The sequence below is a fragment of the Micromys minutus genome (genome assembly GCF_963924665.1).
Source record: "Micromys minutus genome assembly, chromosome: 26".
Taxonomy (NCBI): Eukaryota; Metazoa; Chordata; class Mammalia; order Rodentia; family Muridae; genus Micromys; species Micromys minutus.
Genome location: NC_137961.1, coordinates 14,064,606 through 14,074,432, shown reverse-complemented (window position 1 = coordinate 14,074,432; position 9,827 = coordinate 14,064,606). Strand labels below are relative to the sequence as shown.

Here is a 9,827-nt window from a genome sequence, read left to right as displayed (position 1 = left end):
CTTTATCTGTTGGTTTTACTTCTGGGTGTATTCTTCAAGTGATAATAGTCCTGAAGAGTTCATTGAAATCATTCATTGAGCTGTTTATTTAAACAGGTTTTTGACTCTAAAATATTTTCCAAGCCCACTACTGCTAGACCTACCCCCCAGCTGGAATTCCTCACTCCCTTTTGCAAGCCCTCATTTTTGGGCTACTGCCATGTTGACCCTTTAAAGGCCTAAATCTCTCCCTTTCCTGGCTGGAGCCTTCCAATGACTTTCTTTAGTGCTTAGATGAGGCCCAATCTCCCGCCAGAACCATCCAGACTCTATATGATATAACCTCACTTCCCAAGTCTCCTGGACAGACATGTTAATATTCCTTCTCACCCCCTAGCAATCCCAGCTTAAGGTCTTTGGTTCTTTTTTTCTCTCGGGAGGTCCTGCAGCCATGCCTGCCTACGGTTCCTCAAAGTGCAGGTGGGTTTGGCCGGTCCCTCTGGGGTCCTTCGCCTTTACCAGTCTGTTGTCTCATTAACCAGTCTTCTTTGCTCTGCCAAACCCCGAGCCCACCAGTCCTTACAAGGTAAGAAGTACAACAGCAGGGGTCCAGCCTGTTATTCCTTTCTCTAACTCCAGCACCAGTGACTGCTTCCTTGTGAAGCACAGTGGTTAAGGGCTTGGTTCCAACTGCAGACCCTACCAGGATCAAGTTCATCTTTTCAAAGACTTGGTTTCTTTATACAGTAGAAGTACTTGTGTGTGTTTGGGGGGTTGGGGGGGGCAACACAAACTCAAATGTAACACACAAACAAAATTTTCCAGTTTCCAGATCTAATTTTCCAGGCTTCCCTTTCCTGTGCAATTGTACACACCCATGACCCCAGCATTGGGGAGGCAGAGGCAGGAAAGTGGATATACAGCCTGCCTGGGCCGCATGGAGACCTTGCCTCAAAAGAGACTTAAAAAAAAAAAAGCTTTGCTCAAGTTTCAGCCTCAACTATACTATGCAGTTATGAAGAGGAATATGTAAAACAGTAACTCCAAAACTTTGGATTGTCCCGATATTATTATCATTATTTTTGAAACCCAGTGCAGTCCTTCAGGGGGGCCTGGTGGGCCACGGTTCAGATCAGTCTCCAAAGCGCAGTGTGAGCCTCTTACTTACCGTCTCTCTGCCTCCCTCGCCGAACCAAGCATCGAGGCAGCAACAGTCCTGGTGCTTCGTTTGCAGCACAGGAAACATTGTTTAACATGAGACTGAATTGTAAATATATATATATATATATATATATATATATATATATATATATATATATATATATATATATAACAGATTCAAGGTGGATCTAGACTTCTTTCCAGGGAAAGAAAGCAAACACGTATTTTCCAATGTGGAAATCTGAATGACTTTGTGTAACACCTAAATAAATAAATAAATAAATAAATAAATAAATAAATAAATAAATAAAAAAGGGTGCTGATGTCTAAGTTCAGAGTTCTTACTGCTGCCAAGCAACAGACACCTCTCTGCCCTGAAGATCACCATCCCTCTCGACATTCAGTGCTGACAGGCAGAGTCATGCTCGACCCTGCTCACAGAAGCTGACAAGGAACTTTCTAGTAAATAAAGAATTTTAGGACTGGAACCTCTCATAATGCATTTTATTAGGCCAGCTCTCCCTACTTAAGTTTTTCAGTTAAACATTTAAGGTCTCTGCTTCGTGCAGATCTGGACTGACCCCCACGGTCAGAGGATGCCATTTCAGAAGGCATGCTAAGGCACTTGCTTACCGAGCACAGGCTGGTTAACCTTCAAGATTTAGCCACTCTGGTAGCTTCAAGTTGCTCCTCCTCTTCCAGTCACATGGGCGCATTGTCGTTTTGGATACACAAGTCAGCTGGAGTCTCACTGTCCAACAGGAATTTAGATAGACTGGCCTGTCCCGTGTAGAGAATAACCTGTGTGTGTACTGGTGTGTAAAGGTGTAGGAAGGTGTAAGACATGTACATCCCCATCCATACCGCCCCTTTTTTGAGATGGAATAGGCTTTGCTCAAGTGACATAGAAAACAGGTCTTATCATTGAAATCTAATTGTAAAAAACAATGGGTTTAAGAATCTAGTAGCCCTTGAGAGTGGGTGAATGCATGCACACGCATACACACACACACACATACACACACACACGCACACGCGAACAAAGTGGGTCTGTTTTAGTTAGTGGGTCTTTCCACACACTGGCTCCTGGTCTCAAGCTCTGGTCGGCAGGACACCAGAATGCCTTTGTGTCCCTTGCTGACACTACGACATTGTGTTTTTCTTCCATTATCCAAGGATAAATGACCTAGATAGTGTGCCTATTAAAGCCTCATTTTTCTTCTGCCCCTTTGTCTACTGTGTACCCCATTATCACAGGCTGCACACATTTCCAGGATTCCTACTCTCAGATGCCCTTTCAGGGGAGCAATAAGAGGTTTGTGTGTGTGTCTACTGAGATATCTGGTGTGGAATTACACAAAGGTGGTAATTCAAGGTTTTCCTCTCCATCTGGTCCTGAAGACGGCCAGTGTAGGTGACTAGCAGCTAATCTAGCATAAGAGGACATAGCAAGCAAAGCATGAAAGCCAGAAGGCTGTATGTGCAGCTATTGTGAATAATAAAAAAACAAAACAAAAGTGAACACCAGCTCCCCTACACATTGCATTCTATAACTACATCTCTGCATATCATGGGTCACTTTTATTAAAAGCATCATTACTACAGTTGGCAGAAATTTACATTTTATCTTACATGATAGCAGTTTTCAGAGAAAAAAAAACAAAAGGACATCACAACAAAGAAAAACATTTACAAAGTCCTGTCTGTAAACTTCAAGGCTAGTTTAGAGCTGAGGTAATGCTGTTTTAGCTTTGTGGCTAAAGTAACAAAGTCCTTTAATTTAAAAACAAACAAAAAAAAAAAGGTACCTGATTCTTACTTCTCAGTCTTCTACTTACTCTTCTCTTTATTTTGTTTATACCAGTGCATTACAAGACCACAAGCCAATGGGACTGCAGTTGTCTGGCAAGAACCCTCCCAGAAGGTTAATTCTCCAAAGGGACCCTTCACATTCAACAGCTGCCTTATTATTGCTGTGCCTCGGGGAAAGAGGCATTCACACTAACGTGGAGATTGTCAGAGTGTATGGATGTGTGTATGCAAAAAAAATGTGGGAACCCCCATAAAGTCTGAAAGGGAGACGAATGAGCAAGGTATGATATGTATGGTGGATTTCATCTTGACCTTCACAGCAAAAAAAAAAAAAAAAAAAAAAAAAAAAAAAAAAAAAAAAAATTAAAATTAAAAAATTAAATATATAACTTCATACTTCCTCTGAGCAGCACGTCCTTCCACTAGTGCCGCTGTTACAAATTGCTCTTTAGTATAATACCAGTGGTACCCAAAGAAAGAAGCAGAGCATTACGTAAGTTTCCTTAAAAAGACATGATCACCTCTCAAATTTCATCCTTCCTAGGGATAATAAATAATGCACTGCACAATACTTAATGACCAAGATACCTTCGGACACACCTGCATAACATGACTTGGACTTTTTTTTTTCCTTTTCTTTTTTTTTTTTCTTTTCTTTCTTTCTTTCTTTTTCTCTTTCTTTCTTTCTTTCTTTCTTTTTTTTTTTTTTTGCTACACTATGTTACAGAACAGCTTATAAAACTAGGTATGAACATTAACTGTGAGTGTAAACAGTAGGACTACCACCTGTCAACAGTTTTCAACACTTTCAGTGGGACTGCTGCCGCTACTCGTCATTTCGGTTGTTTTCTAGCTCGTCCCCGCCTTCGAGGGAGTCCAGCTCTTCACCCTGTGCAACCTCGTCTTCCAAGATGGAGGACGCTACAGTCTTGTCCAGGTTCTCCTCGGCATCGCTGCCTTCCAGGGTCTCTCCGTCTTTACAGGGGCCTCCCTCGGCCTTGTCAGCAGCCTTCTCTTCGCTGGCACCCACGGCGTTCTGGAGTCCCGCCAGTGCTGGGAAGCCAGGCAGTGTCAATCCCCCCAGTCCTGGAGGTAGAAACATGGATGGGTAGAAGAGGCCTGGGGCCATGGTGGACAGGAGGAAGGGGTTGAAGGCCAGCGGGTTGGAGGGCAATGCGGCCGGGGCAGTAGCAGCACCAACAGATCCGTTCGCAGAGTCAGCAGCCGAGACGGCGTCTGTGCTTTTCTCCGAGTCTCGGTTCTCGTCTTCGTGGTCGTTTCCTTTCTCCTCGGCTTTCGAAGGGCCGTCCTCTGGCTCTCCTTGGCTCGAAGCAGTAGTGGTGTTTCCAGCAGCAGCTGAGAGCGGGCTGTTGAGCAGCCCGCCCAGGCCGAACACGTTGGGCAGGCCCGCCATCCCTGGCAGCATCAGGGGCAGCACGGCGGCGGGGCTCTTCGCGTCGCCTCCGGCGGTGGCAGCTGTGGCCAGTCCTGGAGGGAAGCCCATGAGCCCTGCCAGCTGGAGGGACTGCAGGTTCTGGAGATTCTGAAGGCTTGTCAGGTCCATCCCAGCAAACAGGCTGTTCACCAGCAGAGGGTTGATCCCTGACGTGGAGGCCACGGCGGCAGCCGCAGCGGCTGCTCGGGCGATTTCGCTCTTGGGCCTCCGTCCCCTCCTGCTGGCTCCTTCTCCCCGCACCACAGGTCCAGTGAGGAGCCGGTCAAACATTGACTCGGGAACAAAACCCTGGAGGACAGGGGGAAGCAGACAAGAGCTGTAGAGGCCGGTTAGAGTACTCACTGCCAGGGTGGGCTGTTTCCAGCTCCACACCACATTCTCAACAGTGCAAGCCATTGCTTCTAAATGCTGAAGGTGAGAGCCGGGGCAAACACAGGTTCTCTTTTCTTGCCAAGTTGCAGGAAACAACAAAAACTGTTCAAGGCTACGCTGCCACTGAAGTGAATGCCAAGGTATCGGCACCCATAACTTAAGGATCAACACACCAGACTGTGGCTGATTGACTGGCGTCATCGGTACGTGATGAACACGTGTGCAACGCAAGTAGCACGCACAAACAACCTTTCATTGGTCAATGAATTGCAGAACAAATATGCCAACTTTGAAAGGGTTTGTACGGAAGAAAAAGGATAAAGTAACATCACAAAAGACATTCTATACACTGTGCTTTCTAGATATTTCAAATATAGGTAAGAATAAGGAAAAAATTGTTAACAGGGTAGAAAAACTGAATAAGTTAAGCTCACACGTGTAACCGCCCCCCTCCCAACCTCGAGAGGCTACACCAAAACCTGCATGTAAACATTTATAACAGTTCCACTAATAATTTAACAAACGTGAAAAACCCCAGCAGCCTGCGTGTCATGGGTGTCTGAGCACGGATTCACATGCTGTACAGCAGACCCCGATACATACTCCATTCCAGTGTTTTCCAGAAAACACTCAGTGGAAGCCACAGAGTCTTGGGTTATGTAGTTCCTACTTCAAACCATGAGGAATGGAGACTAGACAGGAGTAGTCAGGGCTACAGGGGTGGAATCAGAGGTACAGGGACCTCAGAGAGGAGATTAGGTAGGTACCGGTTCACAAAACTGGGTCCCATCACATGGCTAGAGGCAATTTTATTGTACTATTTAAACAAGCGAAAACAATAAGCAAGCCACTAAAAGTTGCCTTGAAAGAAACTAATAATGATGCAATTTTACGCAGAGTTGCTATGTCTATTTTAAGATGACATCGTGGCTAACAATCTTCATGTTTCCCGTCCAGCACAAGGTCTATCTCGAAGATGCTGTAAAATCAGTTGCCCTGGAGCAAGTCCACCTCCAGGGCTGGGAGTGGGTATGCCCCCACACAGTATTTTTAAATCAGAGCTGATACAGCTCACCCCCAGTTAATGATGTGTGTGTAAAAAAATACAACTCACTGATTATGTAAGAAAATGATGCGTTTTAAGCTAGGATTAAGTGGCAACTAGATAAGTGCTAGCCAATGGGACAATACGCACTCAGGCACACGGTTTTTATGTGGACCTCTTCGGTGTACTTACAGACTGCTTGACTATATCGGTCCAGTCTGGAGCGACAGCAAACTCAGGGTTCTCCTCCAGCCACCTGGGCAGGTCCTTCATCGGAGGGGCCATGGCTCCACCCATCTGGGAAGATGCATGTGGTGAACCTCTGAACACCATGGAGGTTTCTCTCCCCTCTCCCCTCATCTCCCTCTTTCCCGGTCCACAGGAACACGCACAGGTTCTAGAAGGAATCCGATTCTTAGTCCTCACCAGTGCCTTCCCCAGCACCTACCTTCTTCCCATTTCGTTTGTTAACAACGGGAACTCTTTCTTCTCCCGTCAAAGTGTTTATATCCAATTTATTAGGATTCCGACACCTATGTCGTTTCTGTTTCGGTTTCTGAAACGGGGAAAAGAGCACGTCTGCATTCTTCTGCAAAAGAAAAGGACATACTTAATGAGGCTGTGTTTAGTACTGGGCCCTTCCTATGAATGCCTGAGTGCTGTGAAGTTTTAACAACCATTTACATGTAACAGTAACTATACTTTTCTGAGAAAGGATCTCCCTGACTTGTGTATCCAACAGGTACTCTGAGACTTGAAATTTTGTAAGATTTATTTAGCTTCTGTGTATGACTGTTTTGCCTGTGTGTATGTATGTATGTATGTATGTATGTATGTATGTATGTATGTATGTATGTGTGTATGTGTGTATGTGTATGTGCTTGGTGTCCTCGGAGGTCAGGAGAGCATCTGCTCTTCTGGGACTTGAGTTATAAATGGATGCTGGGTACCACATTCAGGTCTTCAAGAGTAAGAGTGCTCTTAACCAATGAGCCAACTCTATAGTTGTCTGACAACCTCCTTAAGTGAGACTTTCATTTAAAGTTTTTGAGAAGGGTTAGAGGTGTGAGCACCTGCACACAGCATCTGTGAGCACCTGGGTTCAGTCCCTGGTAGCAAGAACAAAAGGGGAGGAGGGTGTCTTCAAATATCTATGCAAATCCAAGTATTTGAAGAGGCTTTATACAATACCTTTATTTATTTCTAGTCAGTGACATAAATGAACCCAGCGGTGACATCCTACATGACTCCATGACAGTTTTGTCTTTGAGGTGTTGTGAGTGGGAGGCTGAAAGGAAGCTGTTAGTAGCAAGAGAGGAGATGGTCCAGACTCTTTGAAAAAGCACAAAGTGTCTAAAAAATATTAATCACAAAAGCATAGGAAGAGATCCGTGTTGCCAGCTAGAAAGTGGTCTATAGGGCACACCACATGGAGATAATGACGGGTATTTAGTATAACACACAAGGGCTAGGTGCTTAAAAGAAATCACTGGAGACAAGAGCTTTATAGCTCTGGCCGGGTCAAGCTTTGTCTGGAGACCAAAAAAATGCACTCAAGACTGTCCCCACAAAGCCTAGACACGTGGGAGCTATACCATGTGAGGGAAGCATGCTGGAGAAGGAGAAAATGAGTAACAGTGAGGGTGTCCTTCAGTAGGACAGCCTGCAACCAGTTTCCTTCATGTCCAAGTCACAGCAGAAATCTGGTGCAGGTAGCAGTCAAGAACCGGCTCAGATAAGAAGCAATTGGGCAGACCCCGTGAGGCTTCACAAGCCCCGGCTCCGAAGTACTTACTGGTACATAACTCGGCATATCAACAGCATAGGTAGGGTGCAGCTTCAGCCAGTCAACCAAGTCCTTGTTTTTAGGAGCCTCTTCTCCCACCAGCCTAGTCCCATCTTCAAGGTTTATCACAGGGATCCGGGTGTCGGGGTCCAGCTGTCCAGGAGAAGGAATGTTTCTTAACGGTGGGGTCTCTATATCTTCTTCAAAAGCTTTGGTCACCTCAGCATCCTCCTGCAGGAAGCAGACAGTGATCACAATTGTTGCATGAGAAGATTCTGAGAATGCTCTACTCGAGGAAGATACTGCTCCAGCCCAAAGATCTTTCATCAAAAAGGGAGATGCTGTTGGAAACAATGCCCGTTTTAGGATGACTTTCAGAATAGATGACACTTCTAGACTCCTTCCCAGGGTTTCTTCTGTAGGAAACTCAAGCGTAGAGGACCAAGTAAGCGACTATGACTACTCCGCCATGCTACGCGGATCCCTGAGTACTGTTCCAACAAACACCAGTTTATTCCTGGCACTCAGACAGCAGTACAACACTGTTGGGACAGCACCATTTTATACTAGGCAGGCGTGGAAACACCAGAAATTCACACCCCACCTTTACCCTGCTGCTGGTCCTTAAATGCTATGCTTCCAACATTCCAACATCCACTTCTCCATCCCCAGGGCTTTCTAAAATGCAGTAGCCTCCACCTGGTTCAGACGCTGCCATTAAGTCACTCCCTGAGTTGGGCTCCCCGATAGCTTCAGGACACCCCCACGTTATTAGCTTGGCACTCCAGGCTTTCCACAACCTGCATCTTACGTCATCCCCATGTCCATATCCTCATGACTTCAAACTCCACAGCAAACAAGTCCGGGTCTCAAAGCCAGACAAGAGGCACTCTCTCGCCCCAATACTTCTGCTCCAACAAGGTCTCTGACATTTAGTGACAGATAACAACCTTTAGGGAAATTAACTTATGGGTTCCCCAGCCTTCTCGCCTCCACTCCTTGGGAGCAGTGTGCCCATGCCTCGAGGCCAGCACACACTATGATAACTAAGTATATGATACACCACTGAAGTCGGGTCCTCTCGTCCAAAACACCTAAAACTAGGATGCATTTCCAATTTTGCTCTTTCCCAGTATTTGTACATACTCTGTCAGACATACTGGGGCTGAGATTCATGTTTAAACATGAATTCATTTTACATATACACATCTTCACCACATAGCCTTAAGCAGTTTTTATGTAATATTTTAGTGTAACTGTTTTAATTTTTAATTTATTGTATGCATGGATGCATGATTCATGTGTGTGTGTGTGCGCGTGCATGCGTGCAAATGTGCACATGTATGTTTCATGATGTATGTGGAGGCCAAAGGACGGCTTTAAAGGGTTGCTTCTCTTCTTCCACCTTCATGCACTTCCAGTCTAGGATCAAAATGACATCACCAGTCTTGGGTGGTTTTACGAACTGAGTCATTTCGCCTGCTCTGCAGCTATGTTCACACTGTGACCCTTCAGGTGGAGTCAACTGTGGGATTTTCTAGATATTGGTTGGTGCCCAAAAGTTTCAGAATTTAGAGCACTTTGAACGTTTTGATTGGGGAATACTCAAAAGTATTCTTTTGGTCACCTCATCCCAACACTGACTTCCTACACGTCTGTCAAATTGGGACTTTATTCTTCAAATCCCTGTGCCTGGCACAGAAAACATGGTCACCACTGATGATGTCAATGAAGGTACCGTCCTCCCTCAAGAGAGCAGTGGGGGCTGGAATGGGGAGATAAGGCCATGTTCAGCACACCTCACTCTCCGCTGTTGATAAGCATGGCTTTGCCAGCTCAGCACTTCCTGTGTATTATTCACACACAAACCAGTCTCAATAACTGAGGAGACCTCCAATTCACAACACCTAACAGTTAAAAAAAAAAAAAGGACCTAAAAAATACATCTCCTAACATCTACTAGGAGTTCCTGATAGGCAGTGTTGGTACACACCTTTAATCCCGGCACTGGGGAAGCAGAGGCAGGAGGATCTCTGAGTTCTAGGCCCACCTAGTCTACAAAGTAGTTCCAGGACAGCCAGGCCAGAAAGAGAAACCCTGTCTTGAAAAAGCAAAAATCCAAAACAACAAGAAAGTTCTCTTAGATATATGTACTGACATTAAAGCTAACTCCTAACCCAGATGGTGTAGAAACACGTCGGTCTACATCCGCTATG

General features: G+C 45.3%; 1 protein-coding gene across 1 annotated transcript in view; it reads right to left on the bottom strand.

Annotated features, from left to right (window-relative positions):
• Positions 1 to 3,347: 3,347 nt before the first annotated feature.
• Positions 3,348 to 9,827, bottom strand: part of CHD7 (chromodomain helicase DNA binding protein 7) — a 167,637-nt gene continuing 161,157 nt past the window's right edge. Inside the window, exons 35-38 of the mRNA XM_080938708.1 lie at positions 7,621 to 7,842; positions 6,274 to 6,414; positions 6,018 to 6,122; positions 3,348 to 4,696 (exon numbers count right to left, since the gene is read on the bottom strand). Of these exons, the coding sequence (XP_080794834.1) occupies positions 3,779 to 4,696; positions 6,018 to 6,122; positions 6,274 to 6,414; positions 7,621 to 7,842 (1,386 nt within the window). The 3' untranslated portion in view covers positions 3,348 to 3,778. The remainder of the gene's footprint in view (positions 4,697 to 6,017; positions 6,123 to 6,273; positions 6,415 to 7,620; positions 7,843 to 9,827) is intronic.